General features: G+C 41.7%; 1 protein-coding gene across 1 annotated transcript in view; it reads right to left on the bottom strand.

Annotated features, from left to right (window-relative positions):
* The window catches only part of LOC139555889 (sterile alpha motif domain-containing protein 5-like), a 28,098-nt gene extending 17,866 nt beyond the window's left edge, over positions 1-10,232 (bottom strand). Inside the window, exon 1 of the mRNA XM_071369250.1 lies at positions 9,568-10,232. Within this exon, the coding sequence (XP_071225351.1) occupies positions 9,568-10,065 (498 nt within the window). The 5' untranslated portion in view covers positions 10,066-10,232. The remainder of the gene's footprint in view (positions 1-9,567) is intronic.
* Between the last annotated feature and the right edge of the window lie 7,777 nt (positions 10,233-18,009).

Below are 18,009 nucleotides of genomic sequence, written 5' to 3'. Positions count from 1 at the left end.
CTATGAGCCCGGGTCAAAAGTAGGCCATATAGGTGGGAATTCTGACCAGATTTAAAGCTGCAATATGTAACTTTTTGGGCAACCTGACCACATTCACATAGAAATATGAGTTATAGATCTGTCATTCTCATTGAAAGCAAGTCTAAGAAGCGGTAGATCTGTTCTGTGTGTGCTTTCTCTGTGCTTCACGTTCTTAAGTTTCATTTCTGCATCTTTTACTCTCAGTTTTTGTACACTAGCTTATTAAAACAGCTGAAAATACAATATTTTTCTTTCTGGAAAAAATATGGTAAAATGATTCTCTCTACACTGTACGTGATTGTTTTGTCACATAAACTGAAATTAGGCAAACTATTAGACTTAGCAACCAGGAGATGACAGATCGATTTCTGCAAAGTGCAGCTGTAATCACACATAAATAGAACAAACGAAAAGAGAGTTGAGGAGACAATGTCATGCAACTGCGTTGTTCAGGGGCAGAACAACAGATGTTTACCTTGTCAGCTCAGGGATTTGATCCAGCAACCTTTCTGTTACTGGCCAAATGCTCTAACCACTCAGCTAACAGCCACCCCAGTGAGTTGCAATTCAGTAACTATAGTAGAGAGATGAAAGAGTAATCCTTTAAACATGACGGGGGAACCTTTTAACCTCGCACAGTACAGCAAGGACCTATTAACCTCACACAGTACAAGAGGACAAAACACACAGTGTCTGGTTGAAAAACTGTTATTTGTCTCCTGCCATTGAGTGATGCTTTAAATGCCACTAAATAATAACCTGTCATAAGTCTGGATAAGACTGATCTCTCTTTTCCTTTTCTCCTCCTCTCTTTTCCTTTTATATTTTTCCATCGCTCCTCATGACACACGGATTCCCTGCTGTGTGGACATGGTGGGGTCGTTCATGCTCTGGGTCATCTTGGCAACCACTCACACTGGCGTCATCTACTGAGCGGGGCATAACAATTTAAATTGTAAAACATAAAAAAAGTTATCCTGTTTAGATAAAACTATACTAAATATATCACCAAATAACTGATTAAAACACACTATTTTGCAAAGAAGGTCTACAGTAGCCTCAACAGCAGTCTGTAGGGTAGCACCATGGTGTAGCTTCCGTCCTCCTCTGGGTACAATACAATACAAATACAAAACCTAGGAGGCCCATGGTTCTCACCCCCTTCCATAGACTTACACAGTAATTATGACAACTTCCGGAGGATGTCCTCCAGCCTTTCAGAGCTCTTCCAGCATGAACTGACATTTTGTCCACCCAGTCAAAGGATCAGAGAATGAATCTAGTACTGAAAGCATATGCTACAGCTAGCTAGCACTGCAGTGTATAAAATGTGGTGAGTAGTTGACTCAGAAAGACAATAGTTGAACAGTTTTGAACAAATACATTTCTTCCAAAATGAAGAAGCAAAAGAGAAATAGAGATTGTCATATTTTTTCAGTTTCATTTACTTAGCTAGTAAATGTAGCTAGCTAGTTTAGCCTACTGAAAGACCCTACTCAAGCAGAGGACTGCTATGTTAGCTAGCTGGCTATGACTTTCCAACACAACACTGGAACTCTTCCAAGTCAAGAATGTCACCAGGCCCGCCGGTGTAACTGCTTACTTACTGTACACTAACATTACTGCATGCTTTACTAACATGTTAGTTCTATTACCTATGCTGACTATGACGTTACTCTAGCTAATACGAGGACAACGATGTAGGCTGTTTGTAGAGGTTTGGCTTGGAAAGGTTTTTTCGCCAGGTCACATACAGCTGATGTGTTGTACATTGAAGTCCACAAGCAAAGGGAAGAGCAGGAATACAACGTGGCTGTTATGAGAGTGAACTCTGTTTACGCGTGATCAGGGGTGTATTCATTCCGCCGATTCTGTTGAAGATCATTTTTTTAAAGTAAGCAAACGGAACAAAACAGGGATAAAAATACCTGAATTTGTCCAATGGAAACTCTCGTTTGCAACTGTTGGACTAATAAGTATACTAACTATTATACCCTATATCAGCTAGATGCAGGCAAGAGTGTCACTGTCTGTCACCTCAAATTTGTCTCTCGACCTGTGTGCATCTATGTTGTAAACTTTCATTCATAGGCTAAGTTGTAGCAACCTCATGATGGGTATAGGGAAAATTTGAGTATAATGTAGTAGTCTAAACCTATCGCTGTTACATTGAACTGGGTGAATGGAAAATGAATGACAGTCATCCAATATGCTGTAATAGAAATGAGGCCATGCTCATGAAGAAGAAGAAAAAAATCGGCCTGCCTCATCTTAAACGGCACCGACCGCCACTTTTGTATGCGTGCGTGTCCTTCCCTGTGAACAGGCCAGTAGGTCAGGAGAGAATGCAACATCAACAGTCAACTCTTCTCAATGAACATGGCCTCATGGCAACAGTCAGGCAAATTGAACAAAGCAACGCCCCCTATCCTCCTCCTCACACTCACCCCTCTGCCTCACCCAACAACATCATAGCGCACACCCACACATATTCTTATGCTTGATAAAAAATGATTGTATGCAACACTTAATCTATTCAAGTTCTACGTTTGGCAGACAATTTTGTTTTGGTAAATAAAGCATTAGCAGCACTAGATACCCTGTAGCCTACCACACCTCACTGGCACATGTAATGTGTAGGCTATAGTCCATAGACTCACATTGTGATGCAAATGCAGACATGCACAAATGCATAAGTATACACGCCCGTACACAGACACAGAACGGGAAGATGTTCCTCTCTCCACTCTAAACTGTCACGTTATTTGTGTTCCTGCCAAAAGTACACACCCCAAACCGTCCATTAAAAATATGTTGTTTTTCTTCACCAAGAGAATTTGTGATTTATGAGTCTGTAAGGAAAGCAGTATTGGCTTTTAGTTAAATTGATCATAGAACAACTACCTTGCCTTTTCCACAGGGAAAAATATGAATTAAATCTCTAATAGATACAGTAGGGAGATATCCCCAAATGCTTTTCCTTTACTTACTTAGACACATTCAAATGGAATGTTGTGTCCGCAACCTTCAATGTTGGTTCAGGAACTCTGCGCCCACCTACAAAATAATATAGGAGAAACACTGGAACACCATGAACAGAGAGGCCTCGCTGATACATGATGCTACACTCTAATGCTAGTTCTCAGCCACCATCTAAGACCTAACCCTGGGGCTTGAGAGTTGAGGACACTAGATAGCTGAGGTCAGTGTGAATGAATAATTATCAGGTTGTAAATCGCCACCCTCTACAGGAAATTAGAGACTGATTGTCGAATCACAGCAGCCGACAACACAGCAATTCTAACTCAGACCTCCCCAGGATGTAACCTGTTCTTAGGGCATGGTGTAGGATGTGGTATGCATATTTAATCCCTCCATTTAGTATGATATATTACTTTACATTAGGTTACATTATGAATGGAATAGCGGTTGTAGAATATCATACGAGTTAGAGGACTTATCATAAGTTGTACCCGGTCGTACAATAGCATACAAATTGAGTGACGTAACTTACAGTGCCTTGCAAAAGTTTTCACCCCACTTGGCGTTTTTCCTATATTGTTGCATTACAACCTGTACTTTAAATTGATTTCATGTAATGGACATAGACAAAATTGTCCAAATTGGTGAAGTAAAATGAAAACAAATGTATTGTTAAAAAAATTCTAAAAAATAAAAAACTGAAAAGTGGTGCGTGCGTATGTATTCACCCCCATTGCTATGAAGCCCTTAAATAAGATCTGGTGCAACCAATTACCTTCAAAAGTCACAAAAGTTGTTTAAAAAAAGTCCACCTGTGTGCAATCTAAGTGTCACATGATCTGTCACATGATCTCAGTATATATGCACCTGTTCTGAAAGGCCCAGAGTCTGCAACACCAAGGGGCACTACCAAGCAAGCAGCACCACGAAGACCAAGGAGCTCTCCAATCAGGTCAGGGACAAAGTTGTGGAGAAGTACAGATCAGCGTTGGGTTATAAAAAATATCCGAAACTTTGAACATCCCACGGAGCACCATTAAATCCATTATTAAAACAGGAAAGAATATGGCATCACAACAGACCTGCCAAGACAGGGCTGCACACCAAAACTCATCGACCAGGCAAGGAGGGCATTAATCAGAGAGGCAACAAAGAGACTAAAGACAACCCTGAAGGAGCTGCAAAGCTCCACAGCGGAGATTGGAGTATCTGTCCATAGAACCACTTTAAGATGTACACTCCACAGAGCTGGGATTTACGGAAGAGGGACCATTAAAAAGCCATTGCTAAAATAAAAAAGTAAGCAAACCCATTTGGTGTTCACTAAAAGGCATGTGGGAGACTCCCCAAACATATGGAAGAAGGTACTCTGGTCAGATGAGACTAAAATGGAGCATTTTGACCAATGAAGGAAAACGCTATGTCTGGCGCAAACCCAACACCTCTCATCACCCCGAGAATACCATCCCCACAGTGAAACATGGAGGTGGCAGCATCATGCTGTGGGGATGTTTTTCATCAGCAGGAACTGGGAAACTGGTCAGAATTGAAGGAATGATGGAAGGCGCTAAATACAGGGAAATTCTTGAGGAAAACCTGTTTCAGTCTTCCAGAGATTTGAGACTGGGACTGAGGTTCACCTTCCAACAGGACAATGACCCTAATCATACTGCTAAAGCAACACTTGAGTGGTTTAAGGGGAAACATTTAAATATCTTGGAATGGCTTAGTCAAAGTCCAGACCTCATTCCAATTGAGAATCTGTGTTACGACTTAACGATTGCTGTACACCAGCGGAACCCATCTAACTTGAAGGAGCTGGAGCAGTTTTGCCTTGAAGAATGGGCAAAAATCCCAGTGACTAGATGTACCAAGCGTATAGAGACATAACCCAAGAGACTGTCAGCTGTATTTTCTGCAAAAAGTGGCTATACAAGTATTGCCTTTGGGGGGTGAATAGTTATGCACACTCAAGTTTTCCGTTTTTTTGGCTTTTTTCTTGTTTGTTTCACAAGAAAAAATATTTTGCATCTTCAAAGTGGTAGGCATGTTGTCTAAATCAAATGATACAAACCCACAAAAAATCCATTTTAATTCCAGGTTGTAAGGCAACAAAATAGGAAAAATGCAAAGGGGAGTGAACACTTTCGCAAGCCTTGTTTTTTGTTGTAACAACAAAGGAGAATTACACGGAGAATTGACACTGTAAACCCCAAGGCATGTTTTACTAAAATACTTCTAGTGGAACTCAAAGTCAATAAAAATGAATTGTTAATTTTAAAATGTTTGTGGCACTGACTCAAATCTAAATCAAAAGTATTTTTGAAAGTTATGATAACGAGTGACATTTTTGCTCTACTGCAGGTCGCTTTTTAATTTTTTTTTTATATATCTGTGTTTTTGCATGTACATTGAGTGATTGATTGACTAATCTTATGCCACAAAGATAAATCACATACATTTGTCTCAACTAATCCAATCATTTAGGTCGATTTTTTGTAGCCATTACTGAAATGGTTGTTCTAATTTAAATGGCTTAGGTAATCCTAACTCTGATCCTAACTCTGCCAGTTATTATGAATGCAGGTTGCGGGTGACTAAAACCTTAACTGTTGGATATCCTAACTCTGTCTGGATTCCAATAGGAATTACACATCACTTTGCAAGCATAATGTGACTTGCCGGTAGGGTTGCAAAATTCTGATAAATTTCCCAGGTTTGCCAGAAATCCCAGTTGGAAGATTGATGTAAATCCGTCATTGACGTAAATCCTCCAGCCAGGATATATATACATTTAGGGGGGCCTGTAAACCATGAGTTTCATTCCACAGTGTTAGGGAAAGGCCTCAAAATAAGGCCTTATGAGATAAATAGTCAAAGAGTTTAGTTATAACGACATTTGCCTAGGAATGAAAATGAATGAATTCGACAACAATGTCTCTGTCACTAACAAATACAGTCATGGGTGGTAACTCTACAATTCACTCTAAAAGGAAGGGGCACACTGGGAAAGTATATCATAGGCGTGGCTTAGTGGGGGCTTTACTCAAATTGTTCATGCTGATACAACTCAAATCTGGACCCCCTAAAGGGTCAAGGTGACGGCATGAGCTATGACTACAAAATCACTTTAAGTAACTGTACTCAGATATATTAAGTGCAATGGGTTTCCTCAAAGGTTTTGAGTAATGACAGCACATTGGGCTTTACAGTGTATGTTGGTGGTTAGCAGAACTAACGACAAAAGGTTAGAATCAATTAAGTAAAAGGTTGGGAGAAATAAAAGGACAAAGGTTAGGAGAATAAACGTAAAACGTTAGGAGATTCAGGTTAAGGTTTGGGGAGGGGCTAGTTAAAATGCTACAGTTGTCCCTGACATGGCTCGAACACACAACTTTTGGCTTGCTAGATACAGTATACTCCTTCCTACCAATCCTCCCCGACCAACGTCGCTAAGTTTGTTTCTGTCTAAGGAACTAGACCATTAGAATATATATATATTCAACCCATATATATATACACTGCTCAAAAAAATAAAGGGAACACTTAAACAACACAATGTAACTCCAAGTCAATCACACTTCTGTGAAATCAAACTGTCCACTTAGGAAGCAACACTGATTGACAATAAATTTCACATGCTGTTGTGCAAATGGAATAGACAACAGGTGGAAATTATAGGCAATTAGCAAGACACCCCCAATAAAGGAGTGGTTCTGCAGGTGGTGACCACAGACCACTTCTCAGTTCCTATGCTTCCTGGCTGATGTTTTGGTCACTTTTGAATGCTGGCGGTGCTTTCACTCTAGTGGTAGCATGAGACGGAGTCTACAACCCACACAAGTGGCTCAGGTAGTGCAGCTCATCCAGGATGGCACATCAATGCGAGCTGTGGCAAGAAGGTTTGCTGTGTCTGTCAGAGTAGTGTCCAGAGCATGGAGGCGCTACCAGGAGACAGGCCAGTACATCAGGAGACGTGGAGGAGGCCGTAGGAGGGCAACAACCCAGCAGCAGGACCGCTACCTCCGCCTTTGTGCAAGGAGGAGCACTGCCAGAGCCCTGCAAAATGACCTCCAGCAGGCCACAAATGTGCATGTGTCTGCTCAAACGGTCAGAAACAGACTCCATGAAGGTGGTATGAGGGCCCGACGTCCACAGGTGGGGGTTGTGCTTACAGCCCAACACCGTGCAGGACATTTGGCATTTGCCAGTGAACACCAAGATTGGCAAATTCGCCACTGGCGCCCTGTGCTCTTCACAGATGAAAGCAGGTTCACACTGAGCACGTGACAGACGTGACAGAGTCTGGAGACGCCGTGGAGAATGTTCTGCTGCCTGCAACATCCTCCAGCATGACTGGTTTGGCGGTGGGTCAGTCATGGTGTGGGGTGGCATTTCTTTGGGGGGCCGCACAGCCCTCCATGTGCTCGCCAGAGGTAGCCTGACTGCCATTAGGTACCGAGATGAGATCCTCAGACCCCTTGTGAGACCATATGCTGGTGCGGTTGGCCCTGGGTTCCTCCTAATGCAAGACAATGCTAGACCTCATGTGGCTGGACTGTGTCAGCAGTTCCTGCAAGAGGAAGGCATTGATGCTATGGACTGGCCCGCCCGTTCCCCAGACCTGAATCCAATTGAGCACATCTGGGACATCATGTCTCGCTCCATTCACCAACGCCACGTTGCACCACAGACTGTCCAGGAGTTGGCGGATGCTTTAGTCCAGGTCTGGGAGGAGATCCCTCAGGAGACCATCCGCCACCTCATCAGGAGCATGCCCAGGCGTTGTAGGGAGGTCATACAGGCACGTGGAGGCCACACACACTACTGAGCCTCATTTTGACTTGTTTTAAGAACATTACATCAAAGTTGGATCAGCCTGTAGTGTGGTTTTCCACTTTAATTTTGAGTGTGACTCCAAATCCAGACCTCCATGGGTTGATAAATTTGATTTCCATTGATAATTTTTGTGTGATTTTGTTGTCAGCACATTCAACTATGTAAAGAAAAAAGTATTTAATAAGAATATTTCATTCATTCAGATCTAGGATGTGTTATTTTAGTGTTCCCTTTATTTTTTTGAGCAGTGTATATAAATTAATTAGGTTTCCATGGCTGAGCAGCCGCACACAAGCCTAAGATGCGCAAGTGATTTTAGGCTTGTGTGCGGCTGCTCAGCCATGGAAACCTATTTCATTTCTATTTTACTAGGCAAGTCAGTTAAGAACAAATTCTTATTTTCAATGACGTCCTGGGTTAACCCTTCAATGGGTTAACTGCCTTGTTCACGGTCAGAACGACAGCTTTTTACCTTGTCAGCTCGCAAGCAATGCCCAGCAATGCCAAGCATCAGCTGGAGTGAGGTAAAACTCACCGCCATTAGACACTGGAGCAGTGGAAATGCGTTCTCTGAAGTGACGCTCCACCATCTGGCAGTCTGATGGACGAATCTGGGTTTGGCGGATGCCAGGAGAAAGCTACCTTCACGAATGCATAGTGCCAACTGTAAAGTTTGGTGGAGGAGGAATAATGGTTGGGCGCTGTTTTCCATGGTTCGTGCTAGGCCCCTAAGTTCCAGTGAAGGGAAATCTTAACGCTACAGCATACAATGACATTCTAGACAATTCTGTGCTTCCAACTTTGTGGAAACAGTTTGGGGAAGGTCCTTTCCTGTTTCAGCATGACAATGCCCCTGTGCACAAAGCGAAGTCCATGCAGAAATGGTTTGTCGAGATCGATGTGGAAGAACTTGACTGGCCTGCACAAAGCCCTGATCTCAACCCCATCGAACACCTTTGGATGAATTGGAACGCCGACTGCGAGCCAGGCCTACTCGCCCGACCTCTCTAATGCTCTTGTGGCTGAATGGAAGCAAGTCCCCCCAGCAATGTTCCAACATCTAGTAGAAAGCCTTCCCAGAACAGTGGAGGCTGTTATAGCAGAAAAAGGGAGACCAACTCCATATTAATGCCCATGATTTTGGAATGAGATGTTCGACCCGCAGGTGTCCACATACTTTTGATCATGTAGTGTATAATAGGTCTTGGAGGTGTATCAACATATGTATAGTATGCTTTGTATGGCTCTGAGGTCAGGCTGCAGGTTGAAGTGAACTCGCTGACCCTGGGACAGTTCTATTCTCTCATGGTTATCATTAAAGAAATCTGATATGTGACCAGTCAGTCACTCATTACATTAGCGCTGGGCCTGACAAGTGTGAGGTGAGGTGCTGATCCAAAGTTTGTGTTTTGGGGGTATTCAAAAGTTTCGATTGTTATTGCCACTTTTCCCTGAGGCCCCTGCCCTCATGGCAGATAGCTGATACAAACTCATTTTTAGATTATAAGGATGTGAAGAGTATTGGAAGCAAGGCACTAATATCTTTCTCATGATGGTAACCCCACCAAAGTGACCTTCAAAAGACTGGCCACTGACCACTCCATCACCTGAGAACACACTGGGAGGCAGCAGGCACTTATGTGAGATCAATACAGGTTTTCTGTAAGCCAATATGAGGTCAACACTGGACAAAGCACACCAAAAACATTTGTGTGACTTATATACCTTGTTTGAGTATGGCGGCCTGGCGAGGTTGATGCCATCTCCGATGACTTTATCCCTAATCATGATCTTCAGCTTCAGTTTGGGGTAAATCACCAACTCCCTTCGGTTGCCAAGCATCAGGTTCCTTTGCACGCACAGATATGTGCCCCCGTTCCTCCCGACCCGGTCACTGTCCGGTTCGTTCCAAGACTTTGACCCCCAGAGTTTGGACTCGTAATGTTCCAACAGGTGGCTGTTGGGGGGTGTGGTGGGCATTGGCTCAAGTGTGAAGTAAAGCCCGGCGGCTTCCTCATCCTCGTCTTTCAGCCTTTGCACCGCGTTGTTGATCCTTCGCCGGTGGTGCGGTATGTAGACACCGATAGCATCCAGGTCGGGGTCCCCAATTTGTTTGCAAACTTCCAGATCATCATAGCCGTTATCCACGAAGGACTCCACATACTGAGAGAGCTGGAGGGTCTTCAGCCACTCAAACACGATGCTAGGTCCACGGGTGGTCATTTTGGGGAGCAAGCAAGAAGAACAAATACGAAGGAAAAAGGTTCAGTAAATCAGAAAAACACTAGTCATTCTGCTTTATTCTAATGAAAATCCTGACTGCGTGTAGGACGCTCATCCTCTCCTTTTCTCCATGTGTCCCATCTACCAACATGCGCGCTATGCATAGAGCAAGTGTTTGCCAGCTACTCGAAAGTCCCCACTCCGCAGTATCCCCACTACAATGGATAGTCCCCAGCTACATCTCAATGCACTTAGTGTCCTGCCTGCATTCAAATGAATTGAACTGATTCGTGAGTGTTTGCTGCCATCTACTGGGAAATGATTGATTTGTCGATAACTGTGCCTCTGAGTGGACCAATGAAGGACATGTATGGGCTCTGGGACTTGACCTTGATGAGACTGTCCTGATTTTTAGGCTCAAACTTCATGATACTGTCTGAGACACTCACTTTTAGACATAGCCGCGGGAAGTAGTAGTGGGGGGTGCGACAAATAATCCTCCCACAAAAATATATTCATATTTTTAATGATGGAATAGCACAGTCCAGCTGCCTTAGCTTCACAAGTAATCAGGCTTGAAGTGCTGGGGAAGCGTGAGGGAGCAGCGCTTCCTAAATTGTTTCAATTTGAGAATATTCTGATCAATTCTAAATAAATTATATTTAATTACTACTAAAATTCCATTAAAAACAATAGATTGAGAAACCAAATAAATACGTAGGCTACAGCAGTCTAAAAGTAGGTAAATGGTGGTTTCTTCCCTGTCTTCTCTCTGGCGAATGATGACGAACTGTAGGCTACATGTGTGCACTGCAGAGGCCCATTGGAGGCTTGACAACTTCATAATGTTGGAAAAAAATATCACCTGTCTGCCTTGATGTTCATAGAACTTCACCGACCTGCTCTGGTGCAGTGGAATCCAGAACGATATGTGACCACCTGGTTACAGCGACACTGTTCTGCCAAGGACACTCAAACCAGAGTGGCCACCAAAAAGACCAAGAGCCTGACTCTCTCTGGAAGTTGCTGTGGCCCTGCTTGGGATCTTTAGCCTATATTGACTATTGGTTGAGGCCCGTTAGGGTAGGCTATGACAGGGTGGGGAATTAGAAATGTGAATTGGGCCACATTGGCGGTAATAATGCGTAATTATAGATAAAACGTATCGGTGCTCATTGGCCATTGGAAATACACATTACACACCAAGTTGGAAATCGCAAATTCAACAATGAGTGATTTGGAAGGAATCAGTGGCTAACTGCAAGCATAACAAAGCAATCACTAGCCTGCTATTCAGTGGAGTGGGTGTGTGGTCCAAGTCTGGGTTTAAGGATCTCTTTTCCAAGCTTAAATAAGGATTGGTGTCCCGCATGCGTAAATCAAATCAATTCTAATAGTTATTATGGATTTTAAACATTTAGGTACATATAAGTGTCTTATATTGGCTGAAAGCTTAAATTCTTGTTAATTGAACTGCACTGTCCGATTTACAGTAGCTATTACAGCGGAAACATGCCATGCGATTGTTTGAGGACGGCGCCCCACAATATTTTTCCACCAGCACAGGTTTCATACATTCACATATAAAGATGAAATATTCACTTACTTTTTGAAAATCTTCCTCTGATTTGTCATCCAAAGGGTCCCCGCTATAACATGTAGTGTTGTTCTGTTCGATAAATCGTTTTTATATCCCAAAAAGTCTGTTTAGTTGGCGCCATCGATTTGATTAATCCACTCGTTCATATTGCAGAGAAAGGAATCCGAAAATCTACCCATAAACTTTGTTTCAAGTCAAAATATGTTTCTATTTACTCCTCAGACACCCTAAAATGTAACCAAACCATAATATTTATTTCGGAAAGAGATATGTTCAATAGGAAACCGATTTTAGCATGTGAGCAACTTCATCATTACGCGCGGTGACACGGATTTTGCAGACTGTGTCCTCATACAAAAACTGTTATTTCTTATTCGTTTTTGAAGTTACAAGCCTGAAACCTTGAACATAGACTGCTGACACCCTGTGGAACATAGACTGCTGACACCATCCAGGGAGCTATTTTACAATATGACCTTTCTCTTGCATTTCTAAGATGGTCTCTCTTTCAAAATAATTCTGGTTGGTTTTTCTTTCGATTTTCTCCTACCATACAGTATCTATTCTGTTATATTCTCCTACAATATTTTAACACTTCTACAAACCTCAAAGTGTTTTCTTTCCAATGGTACCAATTGCATATCCTGGCCTCAGGGCCTTTGCTACATGCAGTTTACTTTGGGCACGTCATTCAGGCAGAAATTGAGAAAAAATGGGCCTAGCCCTAAGAAGTTTTAAAAGGATTAACATTCAACACCATGGGCCAGAAAAGGTTGAATACATTGGCCATGCTGTCAATCCAGCATGACTTCTGCCATGTTCAAAACAACTGGAAATTCGGAACTGGGAAATCTCAGACTTCAGTGAGTTCAAGACAACAACAAAAAAACAATTATAAAAAAGAGCTCAGCCTGGGATAATACGTTTTGAACGGTCATCCAACTTGGAATTCCAAGTTGGGAACTCAGGCCTTCTTCTGGGAGATAACTGACATCATGTTTTTGTCCAAGTTCCCAGTTGTCTTGAAAGCACCATCAATCCAGAGAATGCCAGACTTTGATTACAAAGTTTGCCCACAAGGACCGACGCGCCACCTTCCTGTTCAAGTGAGCACAATGTCCAAAAATGTGTTGTATGCTGCTATATATTTATGTAATATGCCAGGGAGATATGTATACTGTAGCTCAGAAAGTAATACTAAGTGCATGTTGTGTTGTAAGCTGTTAGTAGCCCATGTGCCTCACCCTAATAATTTGTTCCCTATCCCTCTCTCACTTAGCCTACTATTATGACTTGGTGGTGCACATGTAGCCTATAGCCTGTTTTAGAGAGATTTTGTCTTTTTAAAAGGCAGTAAATGAGGCTGAATTAACTGTTTCCCTGCTAGACAAGGCTCCACTGATAACCAGGTGTAGCAGTGGTAAGGATTCAATCCATGGTTCTGAAAAGAAAGCTCTGCTGTTGCGACAGCTTTATGTGGGCCCTAACAGTTTGTGGGCAACTTTTGTCACCTTTATAGTGCAGCTAATGTATTGGTTAGTGTTGTGTTGTGTAGTGGCATTGCTAGCATGTATCCCTATGTTTTTTGGGGAGTTTGTCCCACCATGATTTACATGCTAAAGTTACAACTGATCATACACCAAAACTCAGAGCCACTATACAGGATATGCTATGATTGAAACAAAATATAAGAAAGGCATTATCTGCTCTAATTCGCCCACAAAACAGTAATTCAAGACCATCAAAATGCATAGGCTATTCCCATAAAACTGATTTAGATTAATCAAATTATTGGCATTCAGATGTAAAACGTGAATAATTATCATTCACGATTGACAGTGATGATGGCCTGTTTCAAAATTTAATCAAATCAATGTAAATAGTCCGGTGGCCATTTGATGAATTGTTCATCAGTCTTATGGCTTGTGGGTAGAAGCTGTTATTGTGCATTTTGGTCCTAGACTTGGCGCTCCGGTAACGCTTGTCGTGTGGTAGGAGAGAAAACAGTCTATGACTTGGGTGACTGGAGTCAGTCTCCTGAGGAGGAAAAGGTTTTGTTGTGTATGAACAGCATTCTCACATAGGTGTTTCTTTTGTCCAGGTGGGAAAAGGCAGTGTATAGTGTGACTGAGATTGCATCATCTGAGAGTCCTTTAGGGGTCTCTTGGAAATTTCTACCATAAAGGACTGCTTAGTGGAGTGCTGTAGAGATGGTTGTCCTTCTGGAAGGTTCTCCCATCTCCATAGGGGAACTCTTGAGCTCTGTCAGAGTGACTTGGGGTTTTTGGTCACCTCCTGACCAAAGCCCTTCTCCCCCACTTGCTCAGTTTGGCTGGGCAGCCAGCTCTAGCAGGAGTCTTGGTGGTTCCAAACATCTTCCATTTAAGAATGATGGAGGCCACTGTGTTCTTGGGGAGCTTCAATGCTGCAGAAATGTTTTGGTACCCTTCCGGTCGACCTCATGGCTTGATTTTTGCTCTGACATGCACTCTCAAATCATGTCCAATCAATTGAATTTACCAGCGGTAGACTCCAATCAAGTTGTAGAAACATCTCAAGGATGATCAATGATCAATGGAAACAGGATGCACCTGAGCTCAATTTTGAGTATCATAGCAAAGAGTCTGAATACTTATGTAAAAAATGTAAAAACCTATTTTCACTTTGTCATTATGGGGTATTGTGTGTAGATTGAAGAGGGAAAAAATATTTAATCCATTTTAGAATAAAGCTGTAACGTAACAAAATGTGGAAAAAGGGAAGGGGTCTGAATACTTTCCGTATGCATTGTATATGCTGTATGCTACAGTAGAAACGACAACACGATATACAGAAACACGTCCAAAGGTATTATTTGTAAGGAAAACAACAATGAAGGCAATGCGAGCCATCCAGAAAATGTGCCAGGGGGAAAAAGTGTGTGATAGACTGCGCAAATGTCTGCTTACCTGATCTGTGGAAACACTGGGGAAGTGCTTGGGCTCTCCTCGAAGAGAAAAGTTTGTGCAGCTCAGTAAAGCCCCAAACATAAACTATCCGCAGCAGTGAAATGGGCTACGTCTATGCAAATTAATGACACTTCAATTCAAATTGTTATTAGAAAATAAAACTTGATAGAAAATAATTTGAAATTGACTAATTGAAACATAGCCTATAGATAATTAGCAGGCAGCGTGTCTTGGTTTAAGGGCAACGTAGGTTAAGGATCAAATCCCTTTAGCGGGATCGATTTGACAACATCCGGTGAAATGGCAGAGCGCCAAATTCAAATTAAATTACTATAAAAATTAAACTTTCATGAAATCACACGTGCAATACACCAAATTAAAGCTACACTTGTTGTGAATCCAGCTGCAGTGTCAGATTTCAAAAATGCTTTACGGCGAAAGCAAACCGTGCTATTATCTGAGGACAGCACCCCATCAAACAAAGACAGACAATCATAATTCAACCCGACAGCCGCGACACAAAACTCAGAAATAAAGATATAATTCATGCCTTACCTTTGACGAGCTTCTTCTGTTGGCACTCCAATATGTCCCATAAACATCACAAATGGTCCTTTTGTTCGATTAATTCCATTGTTATATATCCAAAATGTCAATTTATTTGGCACGTTTGATCCAGAAAAACACCGGTTCCAACTCATGCTGCATGACTACAAAATCTCTCATAAGTTACCTGTAATCTTTGTCCATTTCAAACAACTTTAGGTATTTTTTTATGTAAATAATTGATTAAATTTAAGACTGGATAAACAGCTTTCAATACCGGACGAAAACAAAGAAAGCATGTTCCAGGTCACGCGCACCAAATCATTAGAGTGCACCTGGAGTGACACAGGAAAATAACAGGGCTACTACTTCATTTCTCTAAAGAAAAACATCAACCAATTTCTAAAGACTGTTGACATCTAGTGGAAGCTATAGGAACTGCAAGGATATTGCTATTAAAACGGCCTTGCATTAGAAATTCAATGGAAAAAAGATTGACCTAAAAAAAAAATCACTGGATGGATTGTGCTCGGGGTTTCGCCAAATAAGTTCTGTTATACTCACAGACTTTATTCCAACAGTTCTAGAAACTTTAGAGAGTTTTCAAATCTACCAATTACATGCATATCCAAGCTTCTGGGCCTGAGTAGCAGGCAGTTTACTTTGGGCACCCTTTTCATCCGGACGTGAAAATAGCGCCCCCAAGCCATAAGAAGTTTTAACTGTCCTGTTGCTTAGCAATCACATTGGAATAGTGAGAGCATTCTGACATCACATGCATAAAAAAACTCACACTGGGAGTAACCATTATAGATATTTGGAAGGTTAATACTTAGTTATTCAGATTTTTCAGGGGGTGCTCCAGCACCCTTGTTCTTTAAGATACCCCAGATGGTGTATCAATGCTGTAAGACAATGGCTACTCTAACAAATTCCTCTGTGTTAATATACTTATTTGAGCAACAACTGTATGAAAGAAGCAGCACTGCCCTGTAGAAGATGGCAGTGCATTCACCTTAGGGTTCATGATGGACATGGGGAATAAACCACCACCAGAGGTATACATTTTTTCCACTTTTATTTTCCGTTGCACAGTAATTTCTATCTACATCATTTCTAAATTGTTTGTGGCAGCAGAGAAAGTCATAAACATCCATGTGAAATTTGCATAAAACTGTACAAGAAAATTGGCTACAATGAGAAAATACTGCAACCTACTGATAACTGTTAAATCCAGGACGGAAATGGCATTATGGCGGACAGACTCCCTCTTGTAAATTAGTATGAATCATACCAGGTAAGAAGAATACCGCATACTGAGTATAGACAAGAAACAACTCACTCAAAGACAAGAAAAAACACATAAAAAAATTGAATAGAAAAATAAAAGAGAGCTAGAAGGGAAGGACCTCAATCATAGACTAGTTTTTTTTTTTCCTGAAGTATTCTTTTCACCTTGGAAGATTGAAGCAGGGCTACCTACCGACATCCACACAACAATGCATACTAGAACACAGAGAAGGAGGCCAAACCTGTTAGTTAGTATCACCAACATGAGCCACTTGGAACTGTTACCAGAGTAAAAGGAGAATGCATTAGAAGACAAGCGAGGGAGAGTCGAAGCATGATGTGTGCTGACTCAGACACTGAACATGCGAGGCCGGTCTATGATGGAGCCACATTACACAGAGGTTACGTCATCCTGCTGATGTAGACATCCTCTAGTTACCGTGGTTACTGACTTGTTTCTTTCTTCTTGGTGATTTCCCACAATTGATTGGATACAGAAAGCTTGGTCATGGAAATCAAGTATTTCAGACAAGAAAGACATTGTTGATCATACAACACAAAAAAAATTTAAAGAACGATGTACAACTAAAAATAGGAAAGGAAAAGACGGCAAAGTTGAACATTAAAGGTAGACTCAGCAATATGACGTGGTTGCAAAAAGTAAATGGCATAGTGGGTCAATTTCTTGAAGCACGATGCTCAACTTCTTCGCTATTTTGGCACCCTGGCTACCACACTGTAACAGTGTGAAGCGAACCCACACACATGCACCTACCTATACTGTGTGATTGTGTGAGAGCAAAATCTTGCATCTCGCTCATCACAATATCTGCGGTGCTGCTTGTGGCAACGTCTACCTTGAAAGATACTGTGCTGGTCAAATGTTGTTTAGAAGTTAGTGAAACTTTTATGAAGGGCACAATGTTGTGAATACAATAGTTGTGTTCGATTCTGAAAACTTGCTACCCTCACTAGTGGCCTCACGGTTGAGTTGCTGTAATTTTACTTCAACCTAACCAGCCATCTCCTATCAGGATGAGTCGAAAAGGTCTTAGAGAAGAAAGAACGTCTTCAGAATGGGACCTAACTCAGTGACCGAGTCAGAATGCACAGTTCCCAAGGCCCTGTATAGACAGACAAGGGCCTATTGTATTTCCATTAGTGAAACACTTGGAATGCCAAGTTGACTAATAGAACAATGAAACGAAAGCTAAAGTAATTCTTTGGCGTTAGAAAAAATATGGCAACTGTCCTTGTGTCAATCACTTTTCAATTGGTCTTAGATTGTCAAACTATTTACCTATTTACAAAAGAATGGTAGAGAGGCCTGGCAGAACATTAAAGTAGATAGATATGAGTGTTTTCACCACTGAAATGAGGACAGAAACAGAGGACAGTTCCGACACACTACACATATAGCAGTGTCTCTTACACTTCAATAAATAAAATGTGAATTAATAGACCACTCACACTGACAAAGTTATTTTACGGAAAAAAGAAAAAAAATAGTTTCTGTCTTCAAAAACGTATGACTTTGCCTGAATGTACATATATATTCCT

The sequence above is a fragment of the Salvelinus alpinus genome, chromosome 27 (assembly GCF_045679555.1).
Source record: "Salvelinus alpinus chromosome 27, SLU_Salpinus.1, whole genome shotgun sequence".
Lineage (NCBI taxonomy): Eukaryota > Metazoa > Chordata > Actinopteri > Salmoniformes > Salmonidae > Salvelinus > Salvelinus alpinus.
The sequence above is the reverse complement of the archived record's forward strand: the minus strand, read 5'-3'. Positions and strand labels throughout refer to the sequence as shown.